The following is a 23,426-nucleotide window of genomic DNA, read 5'->3' as shown; positions in this document are numbered from 1 at the left end:
GATGGAATATCATGATTCCCAATTACATCAAGTGCACCGGCTGTACCTTTATTTGACCCCAGTGCCAACAGTCAGTGATTAATTCTCCACAACTCTCAATCAGCAGTGACTACCACCACCACAACTTGTACAGAACATGGAAGTATACTGCTCATTGATTTGTATAATCAATGTTTCATTCCTGATACAATGTTTTTTTTTTTTTTCTTCAGGTGTCTACAGAGAGAGAATGCACTTTGAGTTTGAACTACCTTACAAATAGAGAAGAAATTAAATCCTCTTATAAAATTCCTGCACTACCAAATATTGCTGCCTTCTAAAATAGATTTATGAGGTCTTTTAAAGTGAATATTCATTCTGGTTACATTGAGCTACAGAAAAAAAATTAATAGTAAAACAAAACAACCTTGATATGCTGTTCAATTCTTCTTGTAAAACTGTTTTTATTCAGTGAGCCACTGCCTGAATCTTCCAGATTTTGTAATGCGGATGATTCACTCCAAGTGGAAGTTAAAAGTACCTTTACTTGTTGAGAGCAAAAAAGAAGTACTGCCATCCTTTCCTCTTACGATGTCATCTACTTAAAAGATCCGTTACATGAACAGGTGTAGCAAGATGGCCCATACCTTATCTCCTCTGTCCAGCACGGTCAAAACGACATTGATCTTGACTAGCTTGTTATCTTGTCACAAAACAAATTTCCTTAAAGAATCCACACTCAGTCTTACTATAGTATTTACTTTAGCTTCTCATTTAGCAGTGAAAACCTCAGTTGTCTACTAGTTTAAAATGTGCATGGGGCACGAAAATATGATGCAAATTGTCCAGTCAGCTGTCTCTCAAATTAACAAGTTGGATCTCATTTGGAGATTAGATAGACAGTTAAGAGGAAGAAAAGAAAAAAAAAACAAAAACAACAACAACAAAAAAAAACCCTCTTCCCTAGTCAGCTGAAGAAGAAAGGTAATCCCATATTTCAAGATCCTCTTCCTCTGCTGTAGCACAGAGGTTGTTGTGAAATTCTCTGAACATTGATTTACCTTAGGAGAAGTTACCAGGAAAGAAAGAAGGAATGCAAAGATTTTCAGATGGGCATCAAAAAATACTGAAACATATACCCACTGCAAGCACACTCATTACCGATAGACTTTTAATGTAGTTGCCTGGAAGAGTTCTAAACATTGTGCAAGACAATAAGTCAGTAAAACATGAAGCAACCAGCTGAGTCAACATCAACAACACTGAAGACTGGTACAGAGTTCTTCCCTCAAACATCTTTCCAAATTATTAGGAAGAAGTTATCTGTGCTAGTCATTGATAAGTGTATTATTGAAGAACACATGCAGGTTATAAGAGAGAAAGAGGAGTCATATTAAAGCATTAAATAGAATAATAAGCATAGAAGGAGACAAAACTTCAAATTCATACTCAGAATAAGGAAAAAAGCGTGCTGCTGAAGCCAAATGTAGTGCCGACTTTTGATGCTGGCTAACAGCCTGATTAAACTGAGCAGAATTTGGTCTTCCCTATGCTTTTTGAAAGTTCTGTTGCCCAAAGTGACTGCTTCACATGAGTGTTTGTAACAGGAGAGGAACTGAACTGTAAGAAACCCATCCACATTTCCGAAACATACCCAGGCAGCCCTTGGCTAACCTAGTGAAATCCAGCATTCACAACAAAATCAGCATGTGTCCAGCTCCATTCTCCATGTACCCTGCCTGTATCCAAAAACCTCCCTCACGCTGGCCCTATTGACAGTGTCCTAATGTACTTACTATTCAGTGAAGAACCTGGCAATGCCATACTGACTAATATCTTCTCTGTTCTCCAGCAGCTGGCTCACTGCATCCTCCATGTACGTGAGGACATGTCTTTGAGCTGCAAACAAAAGACAGCAAGAGACAGAAGTTAGAATACAAGGGGCCTGCAAAGCCCACAGCCAGGCCAGGCTATTTGAGCATGCCTTTACACAACAAGTCAAGCAGCATTTGCTCTTTCAGTCAAAGAGTAGAGGTTTTATTATCCCAGATATAGATAGTAAAACTCCTGAGTTAATTCTTGCTCTATCCCAGCTACATAGAGCTAGTTATTAACAGTGCTAACCCTTTTTCAAATCTCCTGAGATTCTGGATGCAAAGGAGGAATAGATGTGCTTGTGACACTGCCTTTCTGGAAACACATGTTTAAGAGGAGTTTCTGTCCTCCGTTCTGAACTGCAGTCATCTTTTCTATACAGCTTATCAATACTGTAACAGCGGAGTTCCAGAGTTTAATGTGTTCCCTACCTTTCTCTCCTTACTAAGGTCAAGTGGCTCTAAGGTTGTTCTGTAAAGCTGTTTTCTAAAGGCCAAAATAAAAATACATCTGTTCCTAAACAACCATCAGGGAAGGTTCTTAGAGTGGCAAGTGGGGAGCAGATTTCAATGCCAAAAGATACTCATATTGCTCAACAGTCAATCTCAGATAACTGCCTAAACAAGACATAAGGACGTTTCAGAAGTGGTAGATCTGCCAGTACCTAACCAAGGAATGTCACTCACCTATAAGAAGACTTCTGAGTAAAGACTGTTTGATAGAGCACAAAACCATTTCACTGCTTCCACAGCAGGCGGGCTCTATGCAAGTCAAGTATTTACATAGAGGAAACAGTGCAGCTTTGCCACTGAGCCCCTTTGATGTTTTTGGCTAGAAACCAACTCAGAGCAACAAAGAGCTGAGTGTGGGGTGATGCACCAACTAGCAAGCAGTACACTTTCCAAAATGACAAGTTCAACAATCAGAAGACAAGTCACAACGAACCCAGGAAAATTGTTCCTAACCTGGAAAGCACACAAACCCTGTTCCCAACGCACACACCTCCATCCTAAACACGTATTCCTCTGCACCTTGGCAAGTAGTGTCGTGTCCTAAAAAGAGCAGGAGAAAACCCTCAGGGGATATAGGAAAGGCAAAAGCTGCTCTTGCTCCTTGCCAATGTGCTACAGATTTGGCAGCATCATCCCCTCACCAGTAACTGGACAACCTCAGACCCACATCAATATTCATCAAACCATTTTAATTTGTGCTTAATATCCTGGTAAGAGTCAGGCCAGTGCCAGTAGATATACAGCATGGAAGTCCCTTTCATCTTAGTGTGGGGCAGGTGGACTTTAAGAGAGTCCTGGAAATGATTATTCCTAGTGGATACAATGATCAAATGCTCACATGAACATTGACTACTACCAGGGATTTCTCTGCCTAGAACACTTTTCAGGACAATGGTAAAAACTGGTTAAGCACACTCTGGAAAATACCTTGTAGCTGATAGCAAAATGGTAAGCCAAAGGTTCAAAGATATTATCTGGCAATAAAAAGATACAGGGCGTAGCTTTATTTAATTATTTTAATGCAAAGGAATAAATTAAATTTATGTGAGTGATTAAAGAAAAATAGCTCTGCGCACCTGTGTCCCCTGAGGGAGGAATGAGTCCTGCAGCTCAGCCAGTCTTGAGATAACAGCAACTGGGTAACTTCTTTTCAGCCCATCTTCCCTCCCTCTTCATTATGCAGCTCATCTTCCACTCAGAAACCATCTTCCCAGTCCCTCTTGAGCTGTCAGTGGTACTACGTTAAACCTGTACTAGCAAACAGGCCTCCAGTCATCTCAGTCTGCAAGAAGTGCAGTCTCAACTGCAAAGCCATTCTCTAAACTTTGTGGGAAGGTAGTGGCCCCTATCAATGCAAGAAATATTTTTGTTGTATTTCACTTCTCTAGAATCATTAAGCTCTCCTCTAAAAACCTAAGGGAATAGGCAACTGTCCCACAGTGCTCCCCAACACAGTAAGACTGGCCTCTGTAACTTATATCTCTGAGTCTACTCCTGGAGATGAAATTAACTTTTGACACAGAATTTCAGGGACATCTCTACCACTGTTAAAAGTGTACACAAATATATATGGGTCACAGTTGAATACAGTCACTGTTATAAAAATTCAGTAATTTCCTAGAAGGATATTTTTGTTAAGCTTTTTGTTCCCTAGTCCAAGGATCCTGGCAAAAATCCTCTCTCCATATTTCCCAGAAAAGTAGGTGAGGAGTGAGGGAGGGAAGGAGTTGGTGAGCAGAGAAGCTGAAAGAAAAACAGCACTCGCAGTCTACTTTAGAAGTCTCTCTCTTTGGCTCTTCTACTACTCTGCTGTTTTCCAGGTAGCACAGTTCACACTGCCAAACCAAATTCCAGCTCTGGCTTCCTATTTGCTTGCTGCCTAGTTCCATGGAATGGTACAAGAGGTAAAACTGAACCAACTCTATCCTACACAGAAAAGTCACAGACTAAAACGTAATTTGCAGACAGGTTCTAGCAGGTTAAAGAGGCGTAATAAAATGCCAGGAGTCTGGCTATAGCAAAATGGTAGTTCCATAATTCATACAAATGATACTTTCCGTAACAGGCACTGGGACCATGTTGATACATTACCTATTTATGCAAGCACAGAGTTATAAAATCCATGGAGCTCCTATGTAAAATAAATAAGGTAGTTGATAGGTTTCTAAAACTGTTTTTACCTCTTCAAAAGCTCAGGTAGATACTATTGCACAGGTGCACCCATTGCTCATATTTTGAGACTCCCTTCAAAACTACACAGCAGCATGTCCAAATCGGAATATAAAGCCTAAATGCCCATGCAACTACACTATAACAACCTGCCATCTCTATTTGTTTCCTGATCGGCAGAATTCCAGTATGCTGCAAGTTCCCCGCAAAATGTATTACAACAGGCTATCTTTAGCATTTATTGATTTATTGATTGAAAAATCTCACATAATTTGAGAAAAAAGTTTTGAATTTTATGTCTCAAAGACTATCTGAGATTATTCTCTATTTTTTCCATAAAGGACGTATTGCTGCAACCTTTCCCTTCAGTCCAGGAGAGCCAAACTAGGACCTCAGATGGCACACTGTGGGTGTCTGCGAGATGCATCCTACTAGTGGCTGGGCAATAGCATTTTGATTCTTTCCTAAGAGCTGAGACCAGCAAGTGTTATGATACTATTAAGGTTCTTGGACAAAGGATCAGTGGCATGCTGATTAAAATTTTCTTTCTCGGCCTTTCTTGAGCGGCACGAGTGAACCCAATCTGACTAAGCCAAAAAATCTGTCCCTGGGGGTGTTCATAAGTACAAGATGGCACTAGCCCTACCCCACCTCCTTAACCCATAGGGTTCTGTCTACTTCCTCTCCACACTGTACAGCCTTTTTTCACCCACACCTTTTCTAGGACCAACAGAGCTATTTCATTCTGCTCCAGTATTTTGACTGGGGAGGGAAAGGGTAGAAGACAAGAAGGATCAGTGCTAGCCCGGCGAAAGGAAACAAGAATGGGCTGCTGATTCCAGCCCTTGCCTTCATGGAGTGAGGAGAACGTGCGGGTAGCAGTGGTTCATCTCTGTGAGCACAGGTACAGTAGGACAAGAGGACACAAATTGCAGTTAGACTGGAACATACATTACTGTTCCTCACATCCCTAGTCAGAGCCTGTATTTGCTTTGTCTTTGTAACATGCCTGATCCTGGACAACTTGAGAGAAAAATCAAACCTTCCATCAAGCTAAATCATGCACTTCACTGGGTAATACCAGATACCAAAATAAGTAGATATATTTGCACAGTATATCTAATTCTTATCACTAAACCGCTAACAGTGATGTTACACTTACAGTCTCTGCTGAGTCAGTAACAAAATGAACAACAGTGCTCCTCTGGTCAGCTGCTGCAGCACTTCCCTTAGGAGAGCAGATTCTGATGGTATTGCCACCATGTTCATGTGATCACCAATTTTCCCCATCCATCACATGCCCCAGGCTCAAAGTGAATTTTGGAAGTAATGCACTTTTGGCTCTTAGCCAAGCTCTGAGCTGAAGAGTGGCTGTTCAATTCAAGCATGGCCAGGTCAAGCAATATTATAATATTATATTTTTCTCCAGCTTAAAAGTAAAGGGCAAAAAAAAAAAAAAAAAAAAAATTACATCTGCAGTCAAGCCACAGTCTCTATGTACCGCACTACAGCAGATTAGACTTAATCAGAACTAATTCTATCTAGTCACAACTGTACCAAATCATTTTTGCATATTTATTTAAAATACTAAAATAAACAATCTTTTTAGAAACCACTGGAAGACTTGTTTCAGTCTTCTATAAGAACAAACAATCCTGCTAATTTGTAGGTTCAGTTATAAATATTATAAGAACAAGTCTTGATACTTGAAAAACCTGGAAGGAAAAGGAAAGTTTAAAGCAAATAATACAATATAATGAAACAGAATATACGCACTAAAATTCTCAAAGTCAGAAATTCAGGAGGAGGGAGGGAAATACGTATCACCTCTAAATAACAATGTTGCATATATGCAATGTTTTTGTCACCTACAGCACTCAGGAATGGATAGGATTAAGATCTTGTAAGTACTGCTTGCATTAGTTACATTTACCATTTGTACTAGTTACATGCCACCTACTTTAGCACATATTGGCAACACAATCATGTTAGCCACATTAATCTTTTACATATTACCTTCCTAGTTTTATCATTTAGCTACATCTCGCTAATGCTACATTAATAGGAAGCCAATGGGTTTCTATAAAAGACAGACAGGAAAAACTGAAGATCACTCTACCAGGACACTTCCCAAGAAATGATACTGCATGTCATACTGGAAAGGAACAGTAAACATGGGAGGGCTGGAAGATGCAACAAAACTAGCAGCAGGTGCTACAAAAGAAAAATGAAGTGTGCTGAACCTGCTGAAGAAAAAGTATGATTGGAGTAAACTGTATAGGCTGGTAAAACACATACCAGTGCAGGCCACCAAGCACATCTTGTTCAAAGAAGCACCCTAGTGCAGTGGCAAGTCTTCATTTTCAAGTTGATCAGCTAGCTAAGATATTGCTCAACTCTTCATAAGAGACAGCTTCCTCTGTAACATGAGCTGTCTTCCAGAATAATTTGTAGTGTATGCACATAAAAGAGCTTTCTTGGTGGCTGGTTCATTCCTGGCATAGCAGAAGGTGTTGAAAAACAAGGAGTGAGAATCCTTGAATAATGAGACCATTTTTATTATTTACCTCCTCCTTAACTGAAGTGCTTAAAATATACAACACTTGATGCAATTAACTTTATAACTCATTTCAATTATCAAAAGTTCAAGAACATTACAAGCTCTAATGTATTTTGAATATTTGTTGGTTTAAAATCTCTACGAACATGTGGAAAGTAATGGTTAAATACACTTTCAGAGTTTATCTTAAATTGGCGCTTAACTAAAGACACTACTGTCTCATCACACACTGAAAACACACATGTATAATAACACAAGCCAAATTTCATGTAAATATTACCAAAAAAATAATGATGTGAGAGGGGAGTGGTAAGTACACAAACTGCAAGAACAGAACCATGTCTACTCTGGAAGCTTTTCCAGCATTAATGGAATTTCAGGATGATCTTTCTAATCACTTCAAGTATCACTAGGGAACAGAATGAACAAGAGATGTAAACAAAACAATCAACCCAGAAGTTAAATCGCTGTACAGCTGTAGGTTGTTGTGGTTTTTTAACAACTTTTTTTTTTTTTCTCCCTTTTTTAAGACTGGAAAACAAACCACAAGCAGACCTGGTCATACCAGAGATAACACTGCAATGTGCTGCAATGTGAGATACGTGCATATTCAGAGACTCATGCTAAGTGGGCATACAACCCAACTATAAAGTATTTTGTACGCTTGCAACTTCAAAACCACTTTCAACAAAAAAATTTAAGAAATGTTTCTGTTTATAATTTAATCTTGAGCATAACTGAAGATTTGTGCTTCAAACAATTAATCAGCGTACTAATCACAGACCATGACATTTTATTTCAGTTCACACATACAGTATTCTGAGACTGGACATGTTCTGATTTCATTGTCCAAGCCCCCCCAGCAGGTCACCTCCTACACGATCACAGAATCACAGAATGGTTGAGGTTGGAAGGGACCTCTGGCGATCATCTAGTCCAACTCCTTTGCACTAGCAGGGTCACCAAAGAGCACATTGGTCAGGATCCTGTCCAGACGGGTTTTGAATATCTCCAGAGAAGGAGACTCCACAATCTCTCTGGGCAACCAGTTTCAGTGCTCTGTCACTCTCACAGTAAAAAAAAGTTCTTCCTCATATTCAGGCGGAACTTCCTGTGTTTCAGTTTGTGCCCATTATCTCTTGTCCTATCACTTGGCACCACTGAAAAGAGTCCGACTCCATCCTCTCGACACCTTCCCTTAAGGTATTTGTAGACATTGATAACATCCCCTCTGTCTTCTCCACGCTAAACAGGCCCAGCTCTTGCAGCCTCTCCTCATAAGAGAGATGCTCCAGTCCTTTAATCATCTTTGTAGCCCTACACTGGACTCTACGCTGGATGTAGTACGGCTGCTAGAAATCACAAGTTCTCCACTACCACCTGCTTCAAAGTACCATTAGTGTTCCCCTGTTACCTTTAGAAACCAAACCCACCTACTTCTAAGCCTGCCAGAGGAATAACTTGGAAGGTAGATGAATGTAATTCACATAATCCCAATTTTTTTCTCAGAATTTTGTTTATCTTTACTTAGATGCTGATGAACATTGTCCATATCACAAAACCCCCCTACTACCTTGCTTGCTAAGATTGGTGGGTTTTGCTTGAAAGCATAAAAGATGTAGGGGCGTATAGATTGGTGTTGTGTGACAAGTCAGCAGAATCCTAGACGAAAGGGGTCTCAAAACTTTGAGAAGACGTGCTTATTTTGGTGTATCAGCTTTGATTGTAGCTATCAGCATTCACAAGCACTAATAATATAGCATATGTCAATATACTCCATATTTGGTGTCTTAAGTGTCTCAACATTATTAACAACACTCTTCCCAAAGTGAAGCAGCAGGTGGGATTTTTTCCCCCTTCTACTAAGTAGCAAAGTCGTATGGTTTGGAATGTAAAGAGGCAGACATTAAATACCATCGTGACTAGTATACCAGAAATAAATAAGCTAAGTAGAAATCTAATAAAGCAAATAGACAAGTAAAAATGCCTCAGTGTAGAATTGTTCGAGATCCTAGCCAAAGTGCAGAAAGCCAAAATAAAATAACTGCACATATTATCATTAACACTGAACTCACTACACACAAATACAACAGTAAAATTATGTCCAGCTGCTCTAAAATGCAAACATCTTATTTCGGATATTGCAAAATTGTTGAGCTATCTTCTTATCTGAATTTATGTTGTGTATTAGTAGCATTGTCAAAGCTTGTTATAAGGGCATTAAGTAGCCTAATATATAATCTATAATTCTACCTGATCAGGATCAGATTTCACCTGATATCTTTTCAGTTAAGATGGTAAGTTCTGTAGTGCAACTGCCGGTTTGGGAATGAAACCGGAAGCTTTCAGTGAAAGTACTAGACTGAGTCTAAGAAAATTCAAAATTAGTATTTCTACAAGCAAACTCTTGTGTACCGCTGGAGAAGTCACTTATGCTCCACATCTTAGCTCCTTTATCTGTACTACAGGGTGAAGAGAAAAATAGGCATTATCTTCTATTTAAGCCAGAGTGCCTCACATAGACTCGTCAAATAGCCAGAACACAGAGAGATTCAGTGCCAGCTGAGATGTCTGGGTACTAACATAGCACATACATCAATTATTTCAGTTAAAGAAAACAATGGCACTTAGACTTCCTAACTTACTATTTCTTAATACTGTTCAGAAGAAAAGTAAACCTTAGTTGGCACTCAGCAGACCCATGCTTTACAGATCAGGCATTTCCCTAGCAGAATATTTGTGTTCTTACATGTCATACATTGAAAGAGAGAAAAAAGAAAGCACATTCTGGAGTTGGGGGTGGAGAGGAGGGAGAAACCAGAGGAAAATGAAAGTTTAGAAATTTTCAAACTACTACATTTTCTATGTAAGAGAAAAGGGGAAAAAATCTACAGTTTGAAGCTTCACTTTATTGTTCTACTCGTACAACTATCTTCAAAGTGCTTCACTGCCTGCTATAAATAACTGAGCAATCAGCAGTTATTAAACCATAATGAGGAAGGCATGGATAAGAATGACTCAGATAGGCTTAATTTTGCCTACTGTAGTTCCAGTCTCATCCATCAAACGTAAAACACATTTTCATCACTCTCCCCAACTTCAAACACTAGATGTTGTCTATTCAGTGAAGATGCTGCTTAAAATATCCCAGTTGTTACAACTTCTTCAGAGTGGCCTTTCTGCCTGTCCTCCAGAGCCCATCAGTTTTCTTGTCACTGAGTATCGGTCATCTCTGTTCTTCTACCTACTGTCTTACAACCGCTGTGGCATTAGAAGTGTCACCCTGTTTTTTATTTTCTAGGAATCCTGCTATACCATAAATTTGCAGTTATTTTTCATCTTTAGCAAATGTTTGATTTGTTTCTCCTTGTTCCTTTCAGTTTTAACTCAAAACTGCTTTTATTTGCCTTAGAACACGTTTTAAACACATATTGCTCTTAGCATCCAAATTGGACATGGAAGAATGATCTCAAATAGGAAAAAAAAAATGTAACACAGCCAGTGCCATGTAATGTTATTTTGGGTATACATTTTATTCATGAGTCCATTTTTGGTTTTGAGAAAAGAAAGGAGGAAAACAGATTAAGTGAAGTTTGTCCATCCCACATGAGGAAAGACAGCACCAATTGATTTTGGAGAAGCAGAAAATACATTATGTGGCAGCCTGGGGCAACAAAAACTTCAGAGTGAAATTACAGACAGTGAAACTTGTTTATCACAATTGCTTACAGTCCCACATCAGACAATGGTATTAACAAGACCTTGGGCCACACAATAGACAAACGGAGATGGCTTCTCACCTAATCCAAAGAATGGTGATGTCAGAAGTCAAGTCAATGAAGAAAACATTAAAGGATGTTATGAAAACATTGTTTTTTTTTTCTTTTCTTCTTTTTTTTTTTTTTTTTTTTTTTTTTGGTTAATGTTTTTCTGCTAATAAGATCTTTGTTTTCAGCCAATAGAATCTGTGAGCAGTTTGGTAAGTTAAAATGTCTCACGAAGAGAAAAAATATATATATTCTTGGTGAAATTTATAGTTGAGAAAAACATCATCATCTAGTGGGCATTTTTCCTCTGCTAAACAATGAATACTGCAACTTAAACAGAAGGACATACTATGTGATCAACAGAATATGCTCTTACGCAAGTTATTGCTCAACCTGACATGAATATGCCTTTTCTTGATCCCAGTGTGAGAATAATTTAAAGGTTTTAGGAAAATTAAAAGGGAAAAGTAGAGTAACATGTAGGACAGATATAAAAGGATATCCAGTTTAAGGAGGTTATTACAGCTACCTGTACCTAGCAGCTTTGTACATCTCTTAGAAGTCTCATTTCTCAGTTTCAGATTTCAATAAAACAGAAAACTGGTTATTTATTCTTACACGTTAAGAATTCTTAGTCTATGCTTTCTGGATTGTTTCGAGTGATCCAATCCTTACTGATAAGTTTCATTCAAGTAAAAGCAACTTTTTTTCATTAAAAACAATTAAATGAACCTAAAACCAAGTTGGCTCATTAAAAAATTTTTTGCAAGTTTCAGCCTAGAGCAACTTCGTGGAATAGTTATGAGTCTCTGTAATAAAGCGTAGGTTGAAAATGCTGATGCACTGATAGAGTAGTACAAAACTAAAGGGTGTATCTACATGGCACACCGTGGTGCTGTTCTCAAATACGTGAACTAGCTCCAAAACTGAAATCAGTAATAAGAACCTCATCAAAGTCAGTCTTCTGAGATATCACCCTGGACCGAGTACCAAATAAGCTCTGATTTCTAGCTTGAGTTTCCTTAATGGAGAACAGCATTGCAGCTATGCAGCCATGCACAAAGTATTGTAACAGCAGTCTAATAGGAAAAGCACAGAGGGATTAATTACTCTTTTGCTTAAATATGTCTTCTTCTGTCATCACTATGTATTATGATATTGCACGCTGAAAGAGTAGTTGCATCCCTACTCAATCACAGTTTTGCTAGGCTAAACAAACTAAGGTCTTTAGTCTATCCCTTTCAAGGCAGGTTTTACATTTCCTGGAAGCTAGCAATGTTTCTCTATATTTATTTCATTTTGACTTACTGGAGATGGTAAAATGATAGTAGAACAAGTAGCACACACTAATCCATACTAATTCTTTGATTTTTGGAATGAAGAAGTCACAGTGAATATGTATAGATTCATAAAACTTATTTCCAGACAGCCTGCTGGTCCTAGAAGGTTATGGCTGAAGAGTTTCACTTTAAAAATGTTGACTTGTACATGTTCCAAGGGCTTATTAATTACAATTAATCTTGTCTTTAGCAATTAAATAATATTGACTTTGCTCCATCATAATTATTTTTAGTTAACAGACTAACACCAAACCAGTTTGCTCCTTATTTCAGTGGAGTAGCAAGCAGTAACATAAACTCTGCTGGAGATTGTTAAACAAGAAATGGTCCATTAGGGAGCTGTCGCTCCATAAATAAATAAATAAATAAAAGATCTCCACGTTATTAGGCAGAAGATGAAACACAAAGGGCTAAATCACGTTACAGCGTGCCCCAGTGCCCCACAGCAGCAGGGCCTCGCTGACCGTACGGCGCCAGCAGAGCGGAGAGGAGCCCCCGGCTCACGCCCTGAGGGCGGCTCCGCGCTCCCGGGGTGGCTCCTCGCAGCTCCGCCGGGCCGCTCCCCTGCCCACCGCGCGGCCCCGCGGCCGCGCCCGCGGACAGGAGCCTCCCCCCGCCCGCCTGGGCTGCCCTCAGCCCCGCGGGGCTGCCCCGGCTCCGCCCGGCCCGGCCCGGCCCGCTCCTCACCCAGGTACTCGGGCCCCGGCATCGAGAGCCGCTCGGGGCTCAGCATCCTCCCGCTGCCGGTGCCGCTGCCGGTGCCGCCGCCGCCCCCCTCTCGGCTTCCGTCCGTTTCCAAGGCGCCCGACGCTCCCGCCGCGCGCAGGGCCGGCTGTTGCTCGACCGCTCGCCCCGGCTGGGAACACGCGCCCGCGCCGCGAAGGTTCCGGGCCGAAAGGCGCCCGGGCTCGGTGGTCACCGCAGCCTGCCCCGGCCTCTCCCCTGGCCCCGGCCTCCCTGCACAGAGCTCGGGCTCTTGGCGGCCCCCCGCAGCGCGGGGTCAGCGCAGGCCCGAGGCTTCAAGCAAGGCTGGGAAGCGGGGTGTGACCTCGTGGGGAGGGTCTCCAGAGGAGCGAGCCCACGCCCTGGGGCAGCGCCCCGAGGCGACATGGCGGCTGGGCAGGGGCCTTGAGGCAACATGGCGGGCTGGCCACGAGGGGCGGCCGTGGGGCGACGTGGCACTGCGGGGACAAGGGACACTCAGGGGAAGAAGAGCTGGTGATGCTGAAGAGCCACAATGGCACAAGGACAAATGTGTAAATAACCTTTCTGGTTAAATTTAGGTTGAAAATCAGAAGGCCCCTAATACCAGAGAGGTGTTGGAAACTTTGGAACAAGAACAGTGAGGGAAAGAGCCTCATTTGAAGGTGAATGATACGTTATTGAAGGACCTTGTGTAGCAACCTTGCCCCAGAGAGCGGGGACCAACCAGGGCCACCAGTTCAGTCTTTCTGTGTGTGATGTTGCCCTGCACCTGCCCCCCTTTTTCCCCACCTTGGTACTCCAGAGAGGGGGCTATGGGGAGCACCAGGAATTGTGTGTTGTTCACAGGAAGGTAGAAATTAGCAGGAAAGTCTTGAACTAGAGGCTATTTCTGCTCACTGGAAATGGCCTGGGTCCCTGGGGACCAGAGAGGCCTCTGTTCTTGAGGCTGGAAGCAGCCCTGCTGGGCTCACTTTCTTTAGAAGCTGCAGGGGTCCGTGTTCCCAAAGCAATGCAGTTACTTGTAGCAGCATTAGAAACAGCTTAGCTGAGGATGCAATCCCAGGAGTTGAAAAGGGAAGGACTGATGAAGTCTAGAAACCCTATGTTTTTACTGACAAGTGCAAAAGAACAGAACAGAAATTAAATAAGCTACTTATGCATGGATGTAACTTGCTTTTATTGCACTAGAGGAAAGTGCAGACTGTCCTGTTGGCAAATCAACTAATTTCTACTCAGAGGACAGCCACAGTTAAAACGAGCAAACGAGATGTTCTAACTACCCTGTATTTATTCCCAAAAGTCTTGCCTGGACCACTCTGCTGTCCTTGGGTTGTGCTGCCTTTAAAAGAATATGACTTAAGTAGAAAAAGATAACGAGACACTCCAATGTGAGGCATGATCGAAAAAAAAGGATTAAATTGTCTTAAAGAAGATAGGTATAACATAGAAAATTATAATGTTATATAGATGATGTGTGCTATAGTGAGCTAGTTTACAACAGCATATTTGTTCAGTTTTTGTAATGCAGAAAATTATGTGTATTTAAAGGATATAAATTTAAAGGAAAGGCAACTTTTTGATACTAGATACAATAATATTGTGGAATGCATTGAAACAAGATATTTTTGAGGCCAGGAATTTAGCAGACTTTAGAAAGGAAGTATATACTTTCCTGCAGAATGAAAAAAATACAGGGTTATATTGTTACAAATTGAACCATATGGAAAAAAGCACAAAGTCTGGAGGAGTATGAGCTATCATACTTCCCAGTGAAGCCAAATATCTGACTGATGGGGATTTGAAAAACATTTTTCCTTACATGAAGCTTATTTCGTAACTGCCTACTGTAAGGTTTCTGGCACTTTAGGAGGACGTATCTGGTACTAGCTGCTGTTGGAGAAGAGACACCGAATTTGGTAGCCCCCCTGTGATCATTAGATTTCAGAGCGTAGTTCTGGAACTGTTAAAACCAACATCAAGATCTCTGTTTGCACAAGCAGTAAACAGAGTCCTTTACCATCAGCCAGGCTGTTTTGCTGCTGTTGAAAAGCCGAATGTAAAAGCTTTTCCTCTCCTAAACTTCTGGTAAGCTGGGCTAGTAGAAGACTTCCACAGGTTGTGCACTGTTCATTTTGTTGGTTAGAGTCTATAAAACATTTCTCCTTGATGAGCATCTGGAGCATTCATTTACAAGAGTCTAGTTTTAAATATTGTAATATTTCTATTTCTCATTCTTTCTGGAATTTTTCTCATGTTACTTTTTGTTCTGTATGGATTAGACTTTGTTATTTTCTTAAACCAGCTAAGGGAATCCTTTTGGACATTAAAGCCCATTTGTGGTTGTAATAATGATAAGTTTCGGTAGTAGTGGTGCCTGACTGTTAATGACTCAAAGAAAACTGTGTGAAAACAGTATGTAATTTCTGGAGCCATTCATAGACTTTCCCTGTTTACTGTCATTTATGTCTGGGCTTGCCAGAGCCAGAATTAGGTGACGAAACAGATGAACTGCAGCACTCACCTGTTCTCTCAAGCTCATAATCTGCAAAGGGAAAGATTCTGCCAGTCTGGCCATGGCTATAATCTTTGTTTTTTCATATTGATCTTAGGACCCTGGACTACTGCATTTTAATAAAAGGCTTTTTTATATCGAGAAGGTTCTTCTGAGTCACTGAAAAACATCTGTGGGTTTAATAGGTGCCCCAAGAAAGGCAACTCTCAAACAGGGTTTTAATGTTCTTTTGGAATCATCTGAAAGAATGACAGTGAGAAAAATAGCAGTTTTCTTTGTTAGCAACCCCTTAGTACAGTATCAGATGTATAGCCTTCACTTGAGGACTTAATCCTATGGAGTAGATTCCCAGGGTTGTTGCCTACTGAGAGAATTACGGGTGGTGCTTACATTCTTTAGCAAAAATGATCAAGTTTTGTCCCAGGGGCATCTAGGAATCCAAATCAGCCTTTCAAGAGTATTAGTTGGACTGCATTGATTTATTTTGTGGAACATACTCATTCAGAATTGAAGTAACATTGATCTGATTTATATTAATTCACTTTCAAAGTATGATTTACATAGTCTTTCGAAATTCATACCATTAGGTAAATTGAACCAATTTATACCCTTTGCCCACAAGTTTGAAAATACTCAGTGGTGTAATTTAAAGTTATGTGTTATGAAAGATAATTTCATTATGATGTTATGATGCATGGACTGAAAAATTCTAGGCTGTGTCAGTTTTGCATGTGTTTCTCAGCATTTTGCTTAGATCAGATTGTTGTTGTCCTTTGTTCCCACATACTTAACCCCCACTATGTTAATCGTCTTGAGTGTTTTTATGTTCACCTTTCTACATAATATTATTAAAGTTGATCTGAAATATTTTCCCTTTTATAATTAAATGTCTCCTGAGAAGCAGTTCCTCTTTCAGAAAGAGTGTTATATAGAATAATAAACAGGATTAGATATTAAGCAACTAATTCCAGAGGAAATGCCTTATTGTAGACAGATTGACTCATTTTGTCTGGCTTGTATTACCTTTTATTGGAATAAAATGTTTTATTTGCTTAGAATTTTATTAATTATTGTTAAAGTAGCTACAGTAAAGCCTAAACATATTGGTAAAAAAAAAAAACTTTTCTTTCTTTCTTCTTTTTCTTCCTTTTTCCAGAAGGCAGTTGGAGATGCTGTTGCTTTAAGTGTTACAACTAAGACTTACAGAAAGCTAGGCTGTGGGGAATCCTCCCTGCTGTTCCAGTTCTGACTTCTGTGCAATTAATGTAAGTCAGTTTCACAAGAAACACAAGGAAACTTTATTGCTTTTCTTGTTCACCTTTTGAATCTCCGTAGTCTTTTCCTATCTTAAAACAGTTAGCTAAGAGTATGTCTTGTGGAATACTTAGCTTTCGGGGTTTTGATGGTGGTTTGTGTTTTTGGAGGCCTCCCACACATTTGCTAGGTTAGCTTTACCTTGTACATGACAATTAATACTGTTGCCAGTGTGATAATAAAACATGATTATTTTAAGACAGCTGGCAAGCAAATTATAGTGAAAGGAGAAAAATATTGAATAAAAAGAAAGAACTATCTATCTTCACTGATAATCTATAATTTTAGGCATTGTAGTAGAGATAAATTTAGAGAAGAGATCTGAAAGAATGGAGATTAAGAGCTTCACATGCTATTATATACGTATATTATAGGAAAACCAAGAAGTAAAATTAGGATTCCGTCATGCAAGATGTAAAAATCAATAGAGCAGAAACAAAATAATTAATTTGTGAGGCAGTTACAGAAGACGTAAATACTTGCCATTGAATTTCTGATTTAATAATTATATTTATGAATTATGATCAAATTCTCTAAACACATTCCGTAAAATTAAGATTATCTTAATTGAAAAGGTCAGCCAAAACCACAATGGATTATATTATGAAATCCATATTTTCGTGTTGTTAATTCCTCAGGAGACAGTTATGGAGAAGGATCCAATACTTTTAGTGTTCATCTTAATCTGAACCTTCTCAAGCTGACTGAACTGTTTGTCTAGTTCATGTGCGGCACAGAGATTTAGTGCAAGTAAACTTTTTTTTTTCTCTAATAATGCTGTAGTTTACCTCTTCAAGTAAAACCTAGACATATGGATAGGACATTGTTCTTTAAAGGTCAAGGGATTTTATAGAAATAAGATTCATAAAGTTTTTTACGTCTAATATCTACCACAAGTTTAAGTCTGGAAACAGCAATGCAAGTGTTTTCCAGCTAATGGTAAGACGTGATGAATGAAGGAATTCTCTGAAATAGCCAGTATTTGTACAATAAAGGGCTTAGATGTAATATCTGTAATTGTACCTTGAATTCTAAAATTAAGAAAATAATTGACTGGCAAGATGGCTTAAGCATGCAGGAAACTGTGCATGGGAACATAATAGCATAATATTTTTTTTTCTTTACTTGCTTAACTGTATTTTGAGTTGCTGAGAATTTTATTTTGCTCCCTTAAACTGGTGGATAGAAGGAATTCAAGTAGAGATCTGATCTAATTTTGAGATTTGTATGTGTTGCTGAAATTTATGCTCACCTGAGGATTTGATTTAGTAAGTTCCCGGACCCTTATATCTTAAATATGAGTTGTTGAAAAAAAAATACTTTAAACATCCTCCTATTCCTCAGTCATAGGCATAGTTTTAAATTCTGGGTTTAAATTCTACTTACAAGAAGAAAGAATATTACATGCTAGGTTCTGTGGCTTATGGAGGCTACATCTTCATTTCAAAATCAAGGGTAGCTGCAAGTTGTATGATAGATTCTTAGCAAGTATTAAATGCATTGTCCAAGCTCTGATTGTCTTTGAGCTCATTGTTAGCAAGGAAAGTTGGCCTTTTTTTTATAACAGCAAACTGCAGAGAGACTTTCCTTAAGTTTTTGTTCACATTATCTCTTTGGGAAGGAAAGGACAACATCTTTAAAAGTACTTAAGTAGCAAGTGAGTGACCCTTCTCTGCTGGAATGCCGCCCCACTAATGATGCAGAGAAGAAAAACAGCCATTTCTGGCAGAGTTTGCAGGATCTTTCATGCCAAACAAAAAAGTCTAAAATGCCTGGTAAAAATAAATATCACTGTGAAATTCTGGCATGGGAAACATTTCTGACAGCCAAGGTTTAGCTCATCCTGGGGGGTAACCCAAGAAGGCCTGCAGTTTTCATCCTTCATTCCTACTCACTGAATATTCCTTCTAAACTTCAGCAGCCAGAGTATGTTGTCGAAGGCCAGGTGTGTGTGTGAGAAAATGATAATAAGTAAATGAAGCCGTATGTGTGTCTGCAAGAAAACGGATATGTCAGTGTAGGAGTGAACTGTTACTTCTTGGACTGAATGAGGCAGTAACTCTGATGGATGTACCAACCAGCTCTCATGGGAAAGGGACAAACTTTCTGTGTGAAAAACAGGCTTAGCACATTCACAATACTCTGAAAGTATTCTGTCTTAAAAAACATCTATGGGGAAAGCAGGTGATGAAAGTGAAAAGAGAACAGGGAAGAGAAAAATCACAGATTCATTAAAATTGTGAAATTCTTACAAAATGACCCTCAGTTTGCTTGTTAGGTACATAAAAGAGAGCTTGAGTATTCATTAGGGCCATCATGAGGAAGCACTACAGAACACTGCAGCTATGCAGGAGCTGAATTCTCTATTTTTGTTAGTGAAAACACACATTGCTATCCCAGTCACTCACTTAGTAAAGTAAAAGGACAAAGTGAAGAATGTTCTTTCCCTCCCTTTTGTTATATAATATTTGAGATATTTTCCAACTTTGTGGAATTGCTAGAAGAGAAGGTAGAGACCAGAAGATTATGTAATGATTGGAGAAAGTAGGAGTTGAAGTAGTTGAAGAGTAGTAGATGGAAGGTAGAAAGGATAGTATGCAGATCACTTTCTAAGGGAGAAGAAAAACCAGAGGGAGACAGAAACAAACAAATGAAGATCACAATAGTTAATTATAAACAGAATAGAGGGAGCATGGAACATTTTCCAGAATATGGCAGCTAGTGATAGTGTTTATCTGAGGAGTATATTCAAGGTTATCATTTGATTTACTCACTATCATGTTAACTTCTAAAACTCTGAAAAAATAGATTGACCATTCCCCATTTCAAGGGATAATAACATGAAAGATAGTAAGAAAATGTTCCTAATGCTGAGAACAATCAGTTGCAACTCTTTGTGTTAAACCTTACACACTATCCGTGAAAGGAGAGTTGTTGTTTCTTGAACATTTATAAAGTTTAGCTGTGGATCTGACTTACCCTCAAACTCTGTGACTTTACTCCATTTCTGATTTTTCTAAGCACACATAATGTGATCTAAGTTATGAGAGAGAGAAACCTGCAGTCTCTGTAACAATTCTCATTTTCCTTTAAGAGCTTGGTTTTCTGCTTACTGAAGTCACTGATGTAGTTTCTATCAACTCTGTTGACCTAGAATGAAGTATAAATGAAAATGCAGTACACAAACCCATGTTACCTTGAATTCTTAGAATGTTATATTAGTATAACAGTAATAAAAATGAAATGCTTGTGTACACTAAAATCCCCAAATTGCAATTAAATGGGCGTAAGTATATATGGATAGGAGGGAGGTTGGATGTGTGTGTGTACATGTGGGTGGCTGATCTCAGACTGATGTGAAGGGTGTGTGTAACTCTGGATCTTACCTCTTCTTTTATTCAGGTCTTACTGTTGCAGGTGGAACTACACTCACCACGCTGGATGGTTACCATTGTAGGATTTATTGATGACTAGGTATTCACTCAAGCACTCGCTGCATCATTATCTAGCTAACTCTTAGTATAGATTAAGGATCAAGTTATGTTTATGTCTCTTACCTCTATTCACAGAGTGTAGGTATCCCTCAACCTCAAGGAGTAACCTTCTTAAGTGGCGTCCAGCCTTAAGAGGAGCTCCTGTCTGTGCAGGAGAGCCTAAAGGGCTCTCCCTTTCAGGTTCCCATTTATAGGTTTGTGTTGTTTGTGTGGGTGTTTGTGTTTGCAGTCACAGTCAAGTGCTTAGCTGGTAATTGCCGGGGGAATTGCACAAGAGCAGGGCTAGTCAGCTGGTGGCAGTGTGTGGGACCCTGCACTTAGCCTGGTTTTGGTGACATTGTGGAATTCCTTCTCCTGCCTTTTTTGTGGAAGTTTGGAGTTCCTCTTTCCACCTGTTTTGCAGATGCGATATCTGTGGTGAGATACTGTGCAATTCCTAGGGATAAATACAGTGTGAAGTTGTCCCTCCCATCACACTCACTTACTGGTGGTAAGAAGCAATTAATTTGTTCCCTCATTCACATTTATCGCTAATGTAAGCGAGGGAGAGGTGTTAAGAAGTGTCTGTGATTCAGCCACCTGATAGGAAAACAGATGGTTGTCATGCTATATCGCTTATCAGAAAGACTCAAGGGTTGTCTTGTATGTGCTGGCAGTACTTGCCTAACCCATCATGCCAGTAAAGTATTAGGACTGAATCATCTTCAGGAAAGAAAACACTCTTTATCTGTCTGTCTACATTTTTGCATGTCACTCATCTCCATAGTGGCTGGGTTTTTGCAAACAAGAGAGGTTTTTAAGCTGAGGGAGAGAAATGTTTGTGCCTTTCATTCCTCTTCCCATGACTGCTTGTTCCTCTTTCAGGCCCAATTCATGTAGTCTGTTTTTTGAGAAACTCAGCTCATCAGAGAGATTCCGGATATTGAGGCTTAGAGTAACCTTTCTTTTTGTGTGATTGATTTCCACCACAATTTTTTTTATCTGAACACAGAGATTATGGATTACAAACTACATTAATAGCCTGAAATAAAAGAAAGGCATAGGTCCTCAGTTCTTTCAAACCATTTCTGTATGCAGTTAAAAAATAATATAGGACCACAACTTGCTGCTTATCCATTTGAATGTCTTTGGAAAATAGAGGTAGTTAGGCTTCTATCTTCAAACTGAATTATTTTAGTGCTATTGCTAGCTTTTAAAGGAACATTTTCCTTTTATGCTCTTCCTCTTTTCTCTCCTTTTTTTTTTTTTTTTTTTTTTCGTGCCAGAGTCAAGGTATTAAACTGTGCTTTTCCTAAGGCTAAGCCACAGGCTACCTTTGCAATGCAGACATTGTGCAAGGCCTGGGTAACTGCCATTTTACTGCAGGGAGGAGTCTCATCAGGAATAGAAGAGGGTGTATTTGCATTATTTTTACATAGAGAATGTAAGGGAACAGAAAAGAGAACAGAACCAGCTTGTAGGACACCCAGGAAGGCCTCCTATCTCAAAGAAAACATGAAGAAGGGTTTTGTTTTGTTTTCTCCCTAATTTGAAAGTCTCCCCCCCCCACAGAGTATAAAGTTGAACAGCCTGGCAGGTTGGCTTCAGTCCCATCTTTTCAGACAAAAAACAAAGGGTTTTCGGCACTTTGGTCATTAAATTACAAAGTGACTTTTACAAGACTCTTTATATCTCAGCTTTTGAATTCAGGCATTAATGCAGGCTTCTTTAGTTTTGCTATTTCACATAGCAGAGTAGAATTAATGGTGGTCCATCAGATGATCACAAGTTCCCCAAAATATATACACAACTGCAATGTTTAGAGGGCAGCAAGTAAACAAAAAGTGAAGACAGTAATTTAACACATAATCTCTGAATTACTAATCTCAATTTTATTTGGTTGTAAATGAAAACAGTTGTGGCAACATTGCAGAAGATGGCATATGGAACATTATTTTGTTAAGAATAAGTGGGCACAGTGCTTGAGAAACACTAAAGCACAGTGCTGACAGTTGAAAGCTGTTTTATGTTGACATCTGTAAGCACATCTGGGTAGAGAGTAGTTGTGCCACTAGTTAGAAAACTTAAGGGAAGGCAGCTGGGGAGAAAATGATAGTGTAGCATAAAATATAAATCAATGCTAAAGTTTCATTTAATGTATTTAGCACAGAGACCATCATTTACAAACTAGGTCACTAGCTATGCAAGCTGTAGGTCCCTCAGCTCTTTAGAAAACTAAGCCATTTCTTTATATATTCAACAGTGAATTCAGAGGCCCAACCATGTATCTAAGTCTTCCTATATATGGATAAAATCTTGACTGTTAACTTTCCAGGCATTCAAGCTACAGCCTCTTTAGTTCACTATTGAAGAGGGAACACAGGTTTGTGATGTAGTATTTTAATAATATTAGAAATTAAAGAGGGCATTGGGAAATCCTGCACTCTGATGGCTCAAGAGCTATGAGTTTGTCTTGAACCCAGAGCTCTGTTGGGAGCAGCTTGGTTTTTTCCCTGGCTTTTCTGTTTAGTTAGTAGAACTCACTAATAATATACATTCTGATCAACCAAAATGCCTAGTTCATAATGGTCTTTCCAGTTAGTATTTTCTGAATTATTTTAATTGTAGAATTGTAAGTTTGGAAGAGACCCTAAGAGATCACCTCATCCAGCCTGCACTGCAGCAAGACTAAATATATCAAGGGTAGTGCCTGCAAGCTTATCAAACTTTGTTCTCAGAAGCTTCCAGTGGAAGAGTTTCCACAAGGCCCCTAGACAGTCTGCTCCAGTGTTAGAAAATCCTTAGTTGGAATGCTTATTAGCAAAATCTTTTAAGTATTTCTTGTCACAAATTAGGTTGACTCTTTCATGGCTTTCCAATGGAGCCACAGAGAAAAGCTGATCAGTATCTTTTTTATCATGAGCTTTTACATATTGGAAAGCTGCATCTCACTTGAAGCTTTTTTCTTGAGTAGGCAATACAAATCCTTGAGTAGGCAAATAAAACTTTTCCTCGTAGGGTCTGTTTTTTAAGCTTACTATTTTCTATCTCTTTCAAGCTGTGTTTATCTTTCTTAAGGTGTTCTGCCAATACCAGACACCATATGCCATTTGGGGCCTCAGCACTACGTGAAGTGAAAAAAAATCAAACAAATCATCATGCATGAGACACATCTGTTAACACATCCCAGAATGAATGCATTTTTTGACAGTTGCATTAC

General features: G+C 39.4%; 1 protein-coding gene across 1 annotated transcript in view; it reads right to left on the bottom strand.

Annotated features, from left to right (window-relative positions):
* Positions 1-12,978, bottom strand: part of CSTPP1 (centriolar satellite-associated tubulin polyglutamylase complex regulator 1) — an 85,365-nt gene extending 72,387 nt beyond the window's left edge. Inside the window, exons 1-2 of the mRNA XM_062575894.1 lie at positions 12,890-12,978; positions 1,776-1,878 (exon numbers count right to left, since the gene is read on the bottom strand). Of these exons, the coding sequence (XP_062431878.1) occupies positions 1,776-1,878; positions 12,890-12,935 (149 nt within the window). The 5' untranslated portion in view covers positions 12,936-12,978. The remainder of the gene's footprint in view (positions 1-1,775; positions 1,879-12,889) is intronic.
* Between the last annotated feature and the right edge of the window lie 10,448 nt (positions 12,979-23,426).

The sequence above is a fragment of the Rhea pennata genome, chromosome 5, assembly GCF_028389875.1.
Source record: "Rhea pennata isolate bPtePen1 chromosome 5, bPtePen1.pri, whole genome shotgun sequence".
Taxonomy (NCBI): domain Eukaryota; kingdom Metazoa; phylum Chordata; class Aves; order Rheiformes; family Rheidae; genus Rhea; species Rhea pennata.
This window is presented reverse-complemented; position numbering and strand designations above follow the sequence as displayed.